This window comes from Papio anubis, chromosome 9 (assembly GCF_008728515.1).
Source record: "Papio anubis isolate 15944 chromosome 9, Panubis1.0, whole genome shotgun sequence".
Lineage (NCBI taxonomy): Eukaryota > Metazoa > Chordata > Mammalia > Primates > Cercopithecidae > Papio > Papio anubis.
Window position 1 is genome coordinate 51,681,060 of NC_044984.1, and position 16,431 is coordinate 51,697,490.

A 16,431-nucleotide genomic window follows, 5' to 3' on the forward strand; every position below is an offset into this window, starting at 1 on the left:
CCACACATACCACATACACACACCACCACACACACCACACATACCACACACACCACACACACCCCCACACACCACACCACATACACACATTCCCCACACACACCACACATACCACATACACACACCACCACATACAACACATACACCACATAGCACATACACTGCAGCACACACAAGACACACACCACACCATACAGCACACCATACACACCACACAGGACACACCACACCCAGCCAACACACACACGCATACCACATGCACACACACACTACAACATATATACACATACACCACACATACTGTACCACATACACACAGCACACACACCATACCACACACACACCACATACACACATACCACACACACTGCAGCACACACAAGACACACACCACACCATACAACACACCATACACACCACCCACCAACACACACATACCACATACACACCACACATGACACATACACACCACACATAGGACTTATATACACACACCACACACCTATCACCCACAACACATATCACACGCCACATAGCACACACACACACACACATCATACATACTATAAACACCCCACACCCCACACACACCACCACTCCCCACACACACTTGCCTGGTCCTGCTGTCCCTGAGCCTCCGTTACACAGACACATACAGCTGTACACACCTTTGAAACTGCAAAACCCTCAGTGCTCCTGTACCCCTTCCCCACAAGACATCTACGCACACAAATGGACTCTGCACACGCCTGGCGTCTCCTCCACATTGCACACACACATTCATGTCACCCCCGCCCCTCAGGGCTCATCCACGCCCTTGGTGCCCCCACCCCCACCCTGGTCACTCTCCTCACTTGGAGCAACACAGACACCTGAGAGCCTGGGCGCACGTGCCCTCAGTGGGCACAAGTACATGCCCCACCGCCCCCCACCACAGACCTGCAGCTTTCCCAGGCATCTCTCATGCGCCCTGGGGCTCACTACTGCACCCATAATCTCAGGGCCCTCAGACTGGAATCTCCCAGAAACACTCAAAGCCCACCGTGCCCTGCCTAAAAGCACACACATCCTCAACAGCACAGCTGCCAAAAACCCCATGCACCTGGCCCTTCCACAGCAGCCATCCCCATGCCCTTCCCACTGGCTGCAAGCCGCTGTGCCTGCCATGGCTGAGCAGAGGCTTGGGAGCTCTGTGAAGTCAGTGAGTGGGTGAGCACTCTGGGTGCATGCACAATAGAGAACACTCTGCAGCCCTGCGCCCGCCCTGTCCCTGCTCAGGTGAACTCTCTCCATGCCGAATCAACAATGGTGGCTGCCAGGACCTGTGTCTGCTCACTCACCAGGGCCATGTCAACTGCTCGTGCCGAGGGGGCCGAATCCTCCAGGATGACCTCACCTGCCGAGGTGAGACAGGCAGCGGGGGAGGGGCTGGCGGGGAACCCAAGCACACACCAGGGATGGTGACTATCTCCCCAAAGTGCTCCAGCCCAGCCCCCCAAAGCCTTTTGCCAAGAAGAAGCTGATGATGACCTCAGCTTCAGGGGGGAGGAGGCGTGGGCACTGGGGCCCACAACCCTGGCTCAGAAAGCTCCCTCCACCTCCCTCCCCAGCGGTGAATTCCTCTTGCCGAGCACAAGATGAGTTTGAGTGTGCCAATGGCGAGTGCATCAACTTCAGCCTGACCTGCGACGGCGTCCCCCACTGCAAGGACAAGTCCGATGAGAAGCCATCCTACTGCAGTAAGGAGCCCTCTGCAGCCCCTCCCTCTTCTAGGTCCAAAGCCCAAGTCCTCCTGCCCCAGGCCCCTGGCCCTCCGGCAGCAGCCTCAGCCCCTGCAGGATGGAGCAGGATCAGGACCCAGCTTCCTGACCATGAGTTTTGGGAGCTCATGAAGGGCAGAACCACTGTTAGCCTGTACTGGGCCTTTGGGTTGGGGGGCGGCCAGCTGGACATGTGCATGACGTCTCAGGGAGGCAGCCCTTTCCCTATGCCTGTGGCTGATGCGCATCCTACTCCTCCATCTGCAGACTCCCGCCGCTGCAAGAAGACTTTCCGCCAGTGCAGCAATGGGCGCTGTGTGTCCAACATGCTGTGGTGCAACGGGGCCGACGACTGTGGGGATGGTTCTGATGAGATCCCCTGCAACAGTAAGTGAGGCGCACTGGCATAACCCATCTGTACCTCAGTTCCTGCCCCACCCTTCCCTGGCCGAGCTTTGTCCTTGGGCCCCGTGGTGTCTGGTTTAAGGCACTCTGTGACAGGCCAGGGCAGGTACTGTGGGCCAGGAGCTCTGTCCTGCATCCTCCAGGCCCACACAGAGAAAACTCTGGCCTGACAGTACGGGGCGGGCACTGTTCTAGAGACAGCTTGTGGTGTGGGCGAGTTCCGCTGCCGGGACGGGACCTGCATCGGGAACTCCAGCCGCTGCAACCAGTTTGTGGATTGTGAGGATGCCTCAGATGAGATGAACTGCAGTGAGTGACACCCTTTGCTGGCACCTCCTGGGCTCCTCCCCATCGCTCACTGCATCTCCCGCCTTCAGGCCCTCCTGCACCTGCCCACATTCCTCTCTGCCTTGCCCTGTCCCCACTGACAGCCTCCATCTCCCGAGGCCCTGTCCCCATCCCGCTCCTGCTCCTGGGCTCCCATGGGGTTCCGAGAGGGGACAGTGAGCGGATGGTGCAGACAGTGCCCCACTGGAAGGGCACTGTTCAACTTTTGGAAAAGCATGAAGGTACCGTAGGGCTGGCAACTGCCCCAGTGGGCGGTGATCGGGGGGAACCAGGAATCACCCTCACCCCTGCCCCCACCAGGTGCCACCGACTGCAGCAGCTACTTCCGCCTGGGCGTGAAGGGCGTACTCTTCCAGCCCTGTGAGCGGACCTCGCTCTGCTACGCACCCAGCTGGGTGTGTGACGGCGCCAACGACTGCGGGGACTACAGTGATGAGCGCGACTGCCCAGGTGGGCAGGGGCAGGTGTGTGGTGGGCGGTGGCCTGCGGTGAGCACGGCCTTCACACCTGCCTCGTCCCCTAGGTGTGAAACGCCCCAGATGCCCCCTGAATTACTTCGCCTGCCCTAGTGGGCGCTGCATCCCCATGAGCTGGACGTGTGACAAGGAGGATGACTGTGAACATGGCGAGGACGAGACCCACTGCAGTGAGTGACCACAGCACCCACTCAGTGCTCCAAGAACCTACTGGGCCCCACTTCTTAGTCCCCCCTTGGAAAAGGGCACCCAGGGCCTTCACCCCCTGCCCCACTCTGCCTCTAGCTGCTGCTGAGCCCCCCCACAGAGGGTTGCTGTGGGCATTTCTCCTGTCCTTCCCATGGCATCAACCTCCCCAGGTGGGTGACCCCCGCCCTTCCACATCTAACTGTGGCTTCCGACTGCCCCAGACAAGTTCTGCTCAGAGGCCCAGTTTGAGTGCCAGAACCATCGCTGCATCTCCAAGCAGTGGCTGTGTGACGGCAGCGATGACTGTGGGGACGGCTCGGATGAGGCTGCTCACTGTGGTGAGGAAGCTGGGATTGGGCTGGGGGAGGTGCCCCAGGGAGAGACAGACTCCACCCAATTCCACCCCACACACAGACACCCCTGCAGACAATGGCGAAGCAGCGAGTGCATCACCTCCGCTGCTGGCCCTCATCCACCCCCTCCTGAGTCTCTCGATGGCCCCCTCTCCCCCCACAGAAGGCAAGACGTGCGGCCCCTCCTCCTTCTCCTGCCCTGGCACCCACGTGTGCGTCCCCGAGCGCTGGCTCTGTGACGGTGACAAAGACTGTGCTGATGGTGCAGACGAGAGCATCGCAGCTGGTTGCTGTGAGTGGCGGGGCTGTGTGGACCGGGTGGACAGCAAATGACCCCAGTCTCACTTTGCAGATGGGGAAGCTGGGGTGCAGGAGAGGAAATGCCTCAGCGGGGTCTGCTGGGGTGGAGCCATAGCTGTAGTCCAGGTGTCCAGACTCCTCATAAGTGCCCCGCCCACTCTACCAGGAGAACCACAGGAGGTCAGGGTGGGGGACGGTCAGCTGCTGGCCGAGCAGGGCTGAAGGGCTGTGTCCACCTCTGTCCACAGTGTACAACAGCACCTGTGATGACCGTGAGTTCATGTGCCAGAACCGCCAGTGCATCCCCAAGCACTTCGTGTGTGACCATGACCGTGACTGTGCAGATGGCTCCGATGAGTCCCCCGAGTGTGGTGAGCCCTCGGCGGTGGTGGGAGGAGGCCCTGCCCTCCGCTGGGCCAGGGCATCAGCCTCACAGGTCCCTTCCTCCCCCAGAGTACCCGACCTGCGGCCCCAGCGAGTTCCGCTGTGCCAATGGGCGCTGTCTGAGCTCCCGCCAGTGGGAGTGTGATGGCGAGAATGACTGCCACGACCAGAGTGACGAGGCTCCCAAGAACCCACACTGCACCAGCCCAGGTGGGCCCCAGACCTGGCTTCCCTCTGCCCCCTCCCCAGACTGCCTGAGACCCTGCTGACCTGCTGCCTCCGCCCCTCTGCAGAGCACAAGTGCAATGCCTCGTCTCAGTTCCTGTGCAGCAGCGGGCGCTGTGTGGCTGAGGTACTGCTCTGCAATGGCCAGGATGACTGTGGTGACGGCTCGGATGAGCGTGGCTGCCACATCAACGAGTGTCTCAGCCACAAGCTCAGTGGCTGCAGCCAGGACTGTGAGGACCTCAAGATTGGCTTCAAGGTATGCCCAGCCCTGGGGAGGAGCTTCCACACCCCAGACGTGCCAGGAACGCCTTTTTCCACTGCCTCATTCATTCATTCATCCCCTAGACACTGGGGATACAGCAGTGAATGAGATGGAAATCTGCTTGGTTGGGGTCTGCCTCTATCTGGCAGGTAGAGAGCCAGCAGATTTGCTGACAGATGAGATACAGAGTGTGAGAGGAAAAGAGGAGTGAGGCGTCAAGTAGGCAAAAGATACACAGATCTGGAGTTCAAGGAGAGGCCCAGGTTGGAGAGGGAAGTCTGGGAGTTATCACCATAGAGATGCTATTTGAATCTATGAATCTGGATATGATTCCCAAGGGAGCAGTGTAGGTGGAGAAGAGAGCAGTCCAAAGTCTGAGCCCCAAGCTGAGCAACAGCCAGGAGCAGGGAGGTGAGGGGACCAGCAGAAGAGCCTGAGAAGGAGCAGCTGCTGAGGCAGGAGAACAGCCATGAGAAGAAAGCGTTTCCAGGGGGAGGGCACACGCAGCTCTGTCAAATGACACTCGGGGGCACACAGAAGGAGGCCTGGACTGCGAAGGCCAGACAGCCAGCTGGGTGGACTTAGTACCCATGTGCTGCTGCCCCTAATGAGGCTGGGTAGAAGGAATTGGAGTCTCTGAGCCAGGTCTCCAGGGTGGGAGGCCCAGACCCTGCCACACGCCCAGCCCAAGGCTCCCTGTGCCTGCAGTGCCGCTGTCGCCCTGGCTTCCGGCTGAAGGACGACGGCCGGACATGTGCCGATGTGGATGAGTGCAGCACCACCTTCCCCTGCAGCCAGCGCTGCATCAACACCCATGGCAGCTATAAGTGTCTGTGTGTGGAGGGCTACGCACCCCGCGGCGGCGACCCCCACAGCTGCAAGGCTGTGACTGGTGAGATTCACGCTTGGAGGGCATGAGGTGACCCAGGCAGCTGGGGGCTGTGTGGGACTGCCCGGGTGGCAGAGCTCCAGACAGGCAGGAGACCAGGGCCACTAGAATGTGCCAGGAGCTGAGGCAAGATCCTCTGTCTGCAGACGAGGAACCGTTTCTGATCTTTGCCAACCGGTACTACCTACGCAAGCTCAACCTGGATGGGTCCAACTACACGTTACTTAAGCAGGTACCAAACCCAGGCCTTCCTCCCCTTTGCCCATCTCCCAGACCCAGCACAGCCTCCCTTGCAAGTCTCCCCACTTAGGTCCAACCATCTCTCCCCCAGATGTAAATGTGGCCCCTGCTGCCACAACAGACTTCTGCTCTCCCTCATTCCCCTAATCCAGGGCCTGAACAATGCCGTTGCCTTGGACTTTGACTACCGAGAGCAAATGATCTACTGGACAGATGTGACGACCCAGGGCAGCATGATCCGAAGGATGCACCTTAATGGGAGCAACGTGCAGGTAAGGCAGGCGGCCCTCAGCGACCGACACTGACCCACCTCAGATGGCTGTTTTCAGATCGTCTCTCCTTCCCGTCCCACCAACCCAAATTGCTTCCTTCTCACTCCACTAGTCACTGTATGACTGCTTGTTCTGGCTGCTTACTCTCCTCTGGGCCCAGACAGCAAGGACCAGGAGATTCCTCTTGCTCTTCCCCTCACTGCTAGCCCCACGTCTCCCTAATTATCAGGAAGTTCCCCCTGAGGTCTGGCCAAGCACTGTGAGGCTTGGAGTGTGGTCCCATTCCCCACCTAGAGCCCCCTCTCCTAGAGGCTCTGCTGACACGTACCTAGTGTCAGGCCCAGGACTGGGCATTTTACTTCCATGGTTCTCCCACCAGAGCTGGCAGAGGGAGCTCTACCCCATTTTATGCATGGGGAGGCTGAGCCTCACAGAGGCTTGCAGGTCTTCCCCCAGGTCACCCAGAGCTCTCCCTCCCCTGCCCCTTCCTGCAGGTCCTACACCGTACGGGCCTCAGCAACCCCGACGGGCTGGCTGTGGACTGGGTGGGTGGCAACCTGTACTGGTGCGACAAAGGCCGGGACACCATTGAGGTGTCCAAGCTCAATGGGGCCTATCGGACGGTGCTGGTCAGCTCTGGCCTCCGAGAGCCCAGGGCTCTGGTGGTGGATGTGCAGAATGGGTATGTGGCTGAGGAGGGGTGGGGAAGCCCTTGAAAGCAGCATCCAAGCCCAGCCTCCCTGCAGGCCACTGGTGGGATGGGTTATGGGATCTCCCAGGGCTCACTGCCTACCCATCTCCAGGTACCTGTACTGGACAGACTGGGGTGACCACTCACTGATTGGCCGCATCGGCATGGATGGGTCCAGTCGCAGCGTCATTGTGGACACCAAGATCACATGGCCCAACGGCCTGACGCTGGACTATGTCACTGAGCGCATCTACTGGGCTGACGCCCGCGAGGACTACATTGAGTTTGCCAGCCTGGATGGCTCCAATCGCCACGTTGGTCAGTGTGCCAGTGAGGCTGTCCAGGCACAGCACACTCGGTGGGGATGGAAGTCTGAAGCGACAGGGGATCAAGTTTTGGGGGCAAGAGTGGACATAAAAAGCAGAGGACATGGCCTCAGGACACCACTCACTGGGGTGTGAGGTTCAGAGCACCCCAGGGGCTTCCCCAGCCTGGCCACCACCCAGGGAGAGGCCCTTCCCTTATATACACAGTTCTGGAGGACTGGCCCCAAGGAGGGTGGGGGTGGGAGGCCTGCGATTGGGAACTGCAGTGCTCCCCACTTCCCAAGGGAAACCATACACTGGCGGGGCAGAAACTTGCCATGAGGCAGTCTAGGTTTGAACTCCAGCTCTGACACTTGTTAACTGTGAGACCATGGGGGGCCCCTGAACCATCTGGAACTGGGGCTGACACCCATCTCGCAGGGTGGTGGTGGGGCTCGAGGAGGTGGAGTGGGCTGGCACCCTGTCCGAGCTCAGGCTGACTGGCACCGTGCCTGCCCCTCGGCCCCACAGTGCTGAGCCAGGACATCCCGCACATCTTTGCACTGACCCTGTTTGAGGACTACGTCTACTGGACCGACTGGGAAACAAAGTCCATCAACCGAGCCCACAAGACCACGGGCACCAACAAAACGCTCCTCATCAGCACGCTGCACCGGCCCATGGACCTGCACGTCTTCCACGCCCTGCGCCAGCCGGACGGTGAGCAGGCAAGGGGTGGGAGCAGGTGAAGGGTGAGCTGGGAACTGGGGTCCCTGGGAGTTCCTGCTTATCCCTTCTCCAGCACTGACCAAGCCCTCTCCTGGCCAGACACTGGGAGACTCCAGGAGGGTCTAGACGGGGGATGGTTTGGCTCCCGGGAGCTTCAGCCAAGCCTGGATCCAGTCCTGGAATCTGGCAGCAGCAAGGCCCTGAGGCCAATCAAGTGGGGGTCTGGGTGCCGGGCCCCCAGAAGGACCCTGGGGGGGAAGCACAGAGGAGGTGGGGAGCTGGCCTTCAGGCCTGGCCTGATCCTGGGACCTTGAGAGAATCCTCTCCTGTCTCTGGCTTCAGCTCCCTCCTAAAAGAGGCAGGGTTTAGGCCACTCACCTCTGTCCAGGATGGAGTGAGTGAGGCAGCCTTTGGTAAGGCAGGAAATGTCACCACATTTCACGACGTTTTCTCTGGCAGTGCCCAATCACCCCTGCAAGGTCAACAATGGTGGCTGCAGCAACCTGTGCCTGCTGTCCCCTGGGGGAGGGCACAAATGTGCCTGCCCCACCAACTTCTACCTGGGCAGCGATGGGCGCACCTGTGTGTCCAACTGCACAGCGAGCCAGGTGAGGCTGTCCCCCAGATCCCATCACCAGTGCCCACTCCCTGACCCCCAATCCTCCTTAGACCCCAACACCTGCTCTGTCCTAATGCCCTCACACATCTGGTTTTCCCACGCTAACACCCCCACATTTCTTGCCTACCTCTTGTCTCCCCACAGCAATACTTTTACCCCCGTCACCTCACACAGATACCTCCACACCCTAACCTTGACCCTCCTCGCCATGCTCCAGTGCTGCCTTCCCCACCCTACCCCACGCAGCGCCACACCTGGCCTTTCTGCACTCACCATAGCCCAACCTGCCCCAGAACACCCTGACCCCTGCCTCAACTTCTTTGAAACATCCAACCCCCTCAAAAGAAGGACTTCTGAGTCTCCCAGATCCCCACCAACCCCTCTTGCCCCCGCCTGCCCTCCAGTTTGTGTGCAAGAACGACAAGTGCATCCCCTTCTGGTGGAAGTGTGACACCGAGGACGACTGCGGGGACCACTCAGATGAGCCCCCGGACTGCCGTGAGTGCCTGCTGGGGGTGACACAAGGGTCCCCAGCTGTGTCAGAGGCGGCCTGACTCCTGAGGCTTTGAATGGCCACTGGAGAGGCTGTGGCTGCAAGTGGACCTGGCCGTGTCCACCCCAGCCACTCTGACCCTGAGCCTCCCTCTCTGGCAGCCGAGTTCAAGTGCCGGCCCGGACAGTTCCAGTGCTCCACAGGCATCTGCACAAACCCTGCCTTCATCTGCGATGGAGACAATGACTGCCAGGACAACAGTGACGAGGCCAACTGTGGTAAAGCACTGCCTGGCCGCCCTCCCTCCTTCCCCAGCATCTTCCCCGCCCCAGGATTTGGGGCTCTCAAGGACAGGGAAGCTGCAGCCCATGGCAGCTTGCTCTCCAGGCTGGATTCCTGCGGCTCAAGCCTTTGTCCTCCCTGCTGAGGGATGGGCACCCTCTCCCTGCCCCTGAATCCTCCCTTCGCCATGAGTCACTCCCTCCTCCCCCCACAGACATCCACGTCTGCTTGCCCAGTCAGTTCAAATGTACCAACACCAACCGCTGTATTCCCGGCATCTTCCGCTGCAACGGGCAGGACAACTGCGGAGACGGGGAGGACGAGAGGGACTGCCGTGAGTGCCAGAGGTGGTGGGGGGGCAGCGGTGGGAGATGACACGGAAGCAGGGCAGGCAGAATCCCCCCCCCCCAGCTTTGAGAGGCTCTCAAATAGCTTTAGTAGATGGGCAACACAAATTATATTGGGTGTAACTTGCTTTGCTCTTAAAAATCACCACGCGTGATATAGAGACATAGAGATCCAGAAAACAAAAAGCACCAAAACTGGGGGTAAACTGTTCCTTCCTCCCAAGAAGTTGCTGGCAGGACCAAGGCCAGGGCTTGGAAGAGGGAGAAGATGGTGATGGTGAACTGGAGTGGCAGGTGTAAGGGAGGGCCCTCATTCTCTTGCCTGCCCCGCAGCCGAGGTGACCTGCGCTCCCAACCAGTTCCAGTGCTCCATTACCAAACGGTGCATCCCCCGGGTCTGGGTCTGCGACCGGGACAATGACTGTGTGGATGGCAGTGACGAGCCCGCCAACTGCAGTGAGTTGCCTGGCCTGGAGCCCAGCTTCCCTCCCCAGTGTCTGCTACTCACACCACCCCAACGTGCGACCCCCTCAGTGGCCGCTCCCAGGCCTTCCCCACCCTCCTGGCAGACTCCTGGAAGGAGTCTCATCCTCACTGCGTGCCCACCCACTTGCAGCCCAGATGACCTGTGGCGTGGACGAGTTCCGCTGCAAGGATTCGGGCCGATGCATCCCAGCGCGCTGGAAGTGTGACGGAGAGGATGACTGCGGGGATGGCTCAGATGAGCCCAAGGAAGAGTGTGGTGAGCTGAGACCCCACTCCAGGAGGAAGACGGTCTACCTGGGTGGGAGGCACGGTGCCCCTGGCAGGCGGAGGGCTGGGGGCCGCCTGCTTACCATTCTCAGTGTGGCCCTGGTGCTGGGCTTCCTGGGCCTGCTGTAGGGCTGGGGAAAGAGGCCTGGCTGGAGCTTGCTTCCCCACATCCACCTGTGCCCCATGCCTCCCAGTTTCCCTATCCCTGCCCCTGCCCACGCCTCATCTGCACATACCTGTGTGGAGTTTTCCTTGCCCACCCTATGGGACCTGTTCATCTTCTCCCCAAGGCAGCTGCCCACACACACACCCCCAATCATGTCTCCTGTCCCCAAACCTCCTTATAGACCCCACATCTCAAAACACTGCCTGGGCTCCCCGCGGCTGACCCTTCCCAAGCCAGGATGCCCACCCTCCCCGCCAAGCCAGCCTGACCATGCCATGCCTGTCTGGATCGTAATGTCTGCCCCAGCCCTGTCCCTGACTGCCCTGACACTTGCCTCCTCCAGATGAGCGCACCTGTGAGCCATACCAGTTCCGCTGCAAGAACAACCGCTGCGTGCCCGGCCGCTGGCAGTGCGACTACGACAACGATTGTGGCGACAACTCCGACGAGGAGAGCTGCAGTACGTCCCACCCGCCAGCCCCACGGGAGCCCCTCCCAGGCCTGGCCCTTGCCGTGCCGCCCTCCTGCCACAGGCCGCGCCAGAGCTGGCAGCCACCTCCCAGGGCGGGGGCAGGAGCCGCCCTCCTCACCCACCCCACTCCATGTTGTGTATTTGAGTTTGTGCCATTTCACCTCATCTCATGTTTCTCTCCATTTTCACACTGTCCTCTCGGGGTTGCAGAGGTAGGTGTCTCTGATGTGCCTGTGCTCCCACCACACCCCCACCTCTGCCCCAGAGCCCCCCATCCCTGTGCCGTGCCTCTACCCATCATCCTTGACTGACCTCTCCCCAAACCCTGGTGCTTGTCTCAGTGGTCTTGTCCCCGCTCCCCTCCCCAAACACAGTCTGTCCTGAGGGCAAGGCCAGGGACCTGTGCCCTCTCTGGTGTCTGTCCCATGGGGTAAGTGTGAGCCTGCCTGTGCCAAGCTGTTCCATAGAGGCAGCCAGTGGGCTCTGCCAGGACTGGCTCGGCCTCTGGGTCAGTCAGCTGTGGTCTTCAGAGACGTGGGGATGGGCCTTGGGCTCAGGACTGTGGCACTGCTGAGGCCTGGAGTCCTTGTGCCCACCCTCCTGGGCCTGTCTCCCCCTGTCCTTCCCAGCCCCTCGACCCTGCTCTGAGAGTGAGTTCTCCTGTGCCAACGGCCGCTGCATCGCAGGGCGCTGGAAATGCGATGGAGACCACGACTGTGCGGACGGCTCAGACGAGGTGGGCAGGGAGATGAGAAGGAAGGAGGTGGCTTCAGAAGAGTTCAGGCAGGGCTTGGGGGTGCCAAGAGCTGACCGGCTGCCTGTGCCCATGCCCACAGAAAGACTGCACCCCCCGCTGTGACATGGACCAGTTCCAGTGCAAGAGCGGCCACTGCATCCCCCTGCGCTGGCGCTGTGACGCAGACGCTGACTGCATGGACGGCAGCGACGAGGAGGCCTGCAGCACTGGCGGTGCGCCCCTTAGCTTGGTCTCCCTGGGTCCTCCCTCTGCTGCCCACCCTGTCACGTGGCTCAGTCATTCACTCGATCTTTCTCTTCTGTATTCATTCTTCATGCAACAAATATTTATTGAGCATTTACCATGTACCAGGCACTGCCATAGGTGTTAGGGACGTAGTAGTAAACAAGACACAGGACCCCTGAATACACATTTTTGTGCAGGTTGTGCCCAGCTCAGCGCCCCCTAGTCTAGGGGACCAGTTGAGCTGAAATCCAGCAAACCCTGAGGGCTGTACCTGTCTAGGCCCCAATCCACAAGTTCCTCCGAGACAGTCTGCTGCCCCAAGAAGAAAAGCCCTGCTATTTTCCCTTCCTGGGGCAGTGAGATAGTACCTGTCCCTCGTTGACCTGCCTGGGCTCAGCAGCACAGAGGGGGCAGGTGAAGCCCAGGGTGAGAAAAGACTGGGGCTTGGAGCGGAAATCCCAACTGTGTGGGCAGATGTCTTGGCTCTGCCTTGGTAGGCCAGGCACAGGGATGGGAACCTGGTCTTCCATTCCCAGCCCTGGTCTTCCATTCCCGCGTCCCTGCTGTGGAACTACACAGCCCCATGCCCTGCCACATACCAGAGAAGGAGTGCCCTCTGAACTCTTCCAGACACCCCTGAAAAATGACCTCTTCTCCCCTAAATACCAGAAAAGGCAGTTTGGCCCCACCAAGTAGAAAATTAAGAGACCTGATTCCAATTTGGCTGTGCCACTGCTTACCTGGTGACCCCTCTGAGCCTGGAACCCCCACCTGTGGAGAGAGGGGTCTGGGTGGGCTCATGGCTCATTCTCTCTCTTGGCTCCCCCTGGCACCAGTGCGGACCTGCCCCCTGGATGAGTTCCAGTGCAACAACACCTTGTGCAAGCCGCTGGCCTGGAAGTGCGATGGCGAGGATGACTGTGGGGACAACTCAGATGAGAACCCCGAGGAGTGTGGTGAGATTTGGTGCGGGGTTCCCGGGCTCCCCAGTGGCCAGCAGCCACCCCACCCGCAAGACTAATTCCGGCTCTGTGTTCCCCTGGCTGTCGCAGCCCGGTTCGTGTGCCCTCCCAACCGGCCCTTCCGTTGCAAGAATGACCGTGTCTGTCTGTGGATCGGGCGCCAATGCGACGGCATGGACAACTGTGGGGATGGGACTGATGAAGAGGACTGTGGTGAGCAGGGGGCCGACAAAGGCCTGCAGGGGGCGGATAGTGCACAGTGGGGTGAGTGTGAGCCTTGTGGGAGCTGCACTGGGGTTAGGATTAACCAGGAGGACTGGCCCAGGAAGGGGAGGATCCATTGCTAGGAGTCTGGAGGCTCTTTCAAGAGAAGCCCCTGGGGAAGGCTCTGGGGGCTGCCTGATGCATTAGGTCTTGGAGGTGGGGTTGGGAACCTGAAAGTTTGACTTGCCCCCACTGCAAGCCTTGTCAGTTAGGAATTGGGAGCCACTGGTATCTATGGGGTCACTGTGGGAGGAGGGGGCAGGGGTGAATACCCAGGGTCTAAAGCCTCCACCCTCCTCAGAGCCCCCCACGGCCCAGACCACCCACTGCAAAGATAAGAAGGAGTTTCTGTGCCGGAACCAGCGCTGCCTCTCCTCCTCCCTACGCTGCAACATGTTCGACGACTGCGGGGATGGCTCTGACGAGGAGGACTGCAGCATCGGTGAGGCCCAGCAGCAGACTGGACGCTGGTGGGGAGCGGGGAGAGCCGAGCCCCAGCCTGGGGTGGCTCAAGGGAGGGCATCCACTCTCTGTCCCCCACAGACCCCAAGCTGACCAGCTGTGCCACCAACGCCAGCATCTGTGGGGACGAGGCACGCTGCGTACGCACCGAGAAAGCAGCCTACTGTGCCTGCCGCTCTGGCTTCCACACCGTGCCCGGCCAGCCCGGATGTCAAGGTAGGAAAGTGGAGCAGAGCAGGGGCGGACACCCCAGCTGTGGACCCCCATGACCCTCCCTGTAACCCCTAGACATCAACGAGTGCCTGCGCTTCGGCACCTGCTCCCAGCTCTGCAACAACACCAAGGGCGGCCACCTCTGCAGCTGCGCTCGGAACTTCATGAAGACGCACAACACCTGCAAGGCTGAAGGTGCCAGAGCTGCCAGAGGGCAGAAAGGCTGGATGGGGCAGGGCGATCGGGTTATCAAACGGGGCTGACTTGGAATTGAATGTCTTCCTGTGGACATCTTGCCCGGACAGGAAGCCCCATACTCATAGGTGCAGCTGCCTGAGCAAAGGGCTGGCCCGAGCAGAGGGAGCAGGTCCTGGGGCTGGCTCACTGAAGGAGTCTGGGATGCAGTAGTGCTCTGAATTGCACACACGCCTCCTCACCCACCACTGCCAGAACGAGAGCACACTCAGACACGCAGTGCACACTCACAGTCATGGGGGCCTTACCTGCACATTCCCCACACGCTTTGATGCCCACCTGTGCCTTCCTCATGCCTGTGCACATTCACACACACCCCTGGAACACACACACCCCCACCATGCACTGCCGTGCACACCCACATGCTCCATGCCAAGCATACACACCCCATGTGCCTATGCACCCCCGAGCATGTGCCAGGCAGTTTGTAGCAGAGAGCATGGTGATGCCCTCCAGCAGCCTTGAGGAGGCAGAAGTCTCTGGGTCTAGAGGGACAGGGACAGCTTTTTGGCTGAAAGGAGCAGGTCACAGTGGATCAGCTCAGGGGAGGAGAGGAGGAGGTCCAGAGGCTGAGGTTGGAGCCTGCAACCCTGAGCAGGGAGGGTAAGCAGCAGCTTCTGGCCAGAGCAGATTGTTCTACTAGGAGAGAGGACACCGTTCATGTGAAAGGAGCTGAGCTGGGTGGGGTGCACATCTCCATCCCACAGCCCCAGCCCTGACCTCTTGTTTCTCCAGGCTCTGAGTACCAGGTCCTGTACATTGCTGATGACAATGAGATCCGAAGCCTGTTCCCTGGGCACCCCCATTCGGCTTACGAGCAGGCATTCCAGGGCGACGAGAGCGTCCGCATTGATGCCATGGATGTCCATGTCAAGGCTGGCCGTGTCTATTGGACCAACTGGCACACGGGCACCATCTCCTACCGCAGCCTGCCACCTGCTGCGCCTCCTACCACTTCCAATCGCCACCGGCGACAGATTGACCGGGGTGTCACCCACCTCAACGTGAGTGCCCACGCTGGCGTGGATGGAGTGGAAGAGCTCCATAGAGCAAGCGGTTCAGAGCAGGATTTGAAAAGAGCAGTGGCACAGTGGCTCATGCCTCTAATCCCAGCACTTTGGGAGGCCAAGGCGGGCAGATCACCTGAGGTCAGGAGTTTGAGACCAGCATGGCAACATGGTGAAACCTTGTCTCTAAGAAAAATACAAGAATTAGCCAGGCATGGTGGCGGGCGCCTGTAATCGCAGCTACTCAGGAGGCTGAGGCAGGAGAATCCCTTGAACCTGGAAAGTGGAGCTTGCAGTGAGCCGAGTGCCACTCGGTTGCAGTGGCACTGAGGTTGCAGAGTACCACTGCACTCCAGCCTGGGTGACAGAGCGAGACTCCGTCTCAAAAAAAAAAAAAAAAAACATAAGAAAAGAAAAGGGCAGTGTGAGGGGCCAAGGGTGAGAGTGGGGCAGGGGGGCAGTCTTAGGATTGTGTTCTGTGGCATGGCCGGCAGGAAGACAGAGCAGTGGGAATGGTCAGCAGCTGGCTGTGCTGTAGGCAGCCCAGGGCGCAGGGCACGATGGGCAGGCAGACAGCCCTCCGGCACCAGTCCCCCGTCGTTGCCACCACACAGTGTACGTCTTAGCTGCCTCACTTAACCTCTTTGGGTTTCACTTTGTTTATCAATAAAATTAGGTGATCATCGCCATCGTGCAGGCTTCAGGGAGGGCTCACCAGCCCCGTGTGAGAGCTGCAAGTCTGGTGCATAAGCTCCATGCTGCTCGAATCTCTTTAAAGCCAGGGGCTTGGCTGTGAGCCTGGGGTGACGTTCCAGCAGGCACAGGCTGGCAGAGTGGTGGTGGGGGGATAATGGCAGGAAGACAAAGCGGTGGGCCCTGAACCTGTGGCTTCCATTCAGATTTCAGGGCTGAAGATGCCCAGAGGCATTGCCATCGACTGGGTGGCCGGAAACGTGTACTGGACTGACTCGGGCCGAGATGTGATTGAGGTGGCACAGATGAAGGGCGAGAACCGCAAGACACTCATCTCGGGCATGATTGATGAGCCCCACGCCATTGTGGTGGACCCACTGAGGGGGTGGGCAGGGGCCCTGGGGGGAGGCCTCTGGGCTGGTGGTAGGAAGCCTTGGGGACAGGGTTGGGGGCTGCACCCACAGGCATGCCCTTTCCTCCCTGGCCAGCCTGAGGACAGAGTCCTTCTCAGGCCCTTGGGCCTTCTTGGCCACCCCTGCCTGGCCCTCCCGATGCTGCCTCTGCCCAGGGCCCCCAGCTGGGCCTGCTTGGGCAGGGACCTGACTTCTGCTCGGCCGGCTGTCATGCACA

General features: G+C 60.0%; 1 protein-coding gene across 1 annotated transcript in view; it reads left to right on the forward strand.

Annotated features, from left to right (window-relative positions):
- LRP1 (LDL receptor related protein 1) overlaps positions 1–16,431 on the forward strand; it is an 85,725-nt gene that overhangs the window by 64,397 nt on the left and 4,897 nt on the right. The window contains 33 exon segments of the mRNA XM_031651048.1: positions 1,279–1,404; positions 1,611–1,739; positions 2,028–2,147; positions 2,361–2,474; positions 2,814–2,963; positions 3,037–3,159; positions 3,400–3,516; positions 3,695–3,823; positions 4,080–4,202; positions 4,285–4,425; positions 4,509–4,699; positions 5,414–5,597; positions 5,741–5,826; positions 5,987–6,106; positions 6,601–6,788; positions 6,910–7,115; positions 7,634–7,822; positions 8,291–8,439; positions 8,855–8,948; positions 9,105–9,221; positions 9,440–9,559; positions 9,906–10,028; positions 10,189–10,314; positions 10,835–10,951; positions 11,593–11,699; positions 11,800–11,932; positions 12,782–12,901; positions 12,998–13,120; positions 13,473–13,613; positions 13,715–13,849; positions 13,922–14,041; positions 14,837–15,105; positions 16,008–16,186. Of these exon segments, the coding sequence (XP_031506908.1) occupies positions 1,279–1,404; positions 1,611–1,739; positions 2,028–2,147; positions 2,361–2,474; positions 2,814–2,963; positions 3,037–3,159; positions 3,400–3,516; positions 3,695–3,823; positions 4,080–4,202; positions 4,285–4,425; positions 4,509–4,699; positions 5,414–5,597; positions 5,741–5,826; positions 5,987–6,106; positions 6,601–6,788; positions 6,910–7,115; positions 7,634–7,822; positions 8,291–8,439; positions 8,855–8,948; positions 9,105–9,221; positions 9,440–9,559; positions 9,906–10,028; positions 10,189–10,314; positions 10,835–10,951; positions 11,593–11,699; positions 11,800–11,932; positions 12,782–12,901; positions 12,998–13,120; positions 13,473–13,613; positions 13,715–13,849; positions 13,922–14,041; positions 14,837–15,105; positions 16,008–16,186 (4,609 nt within the window).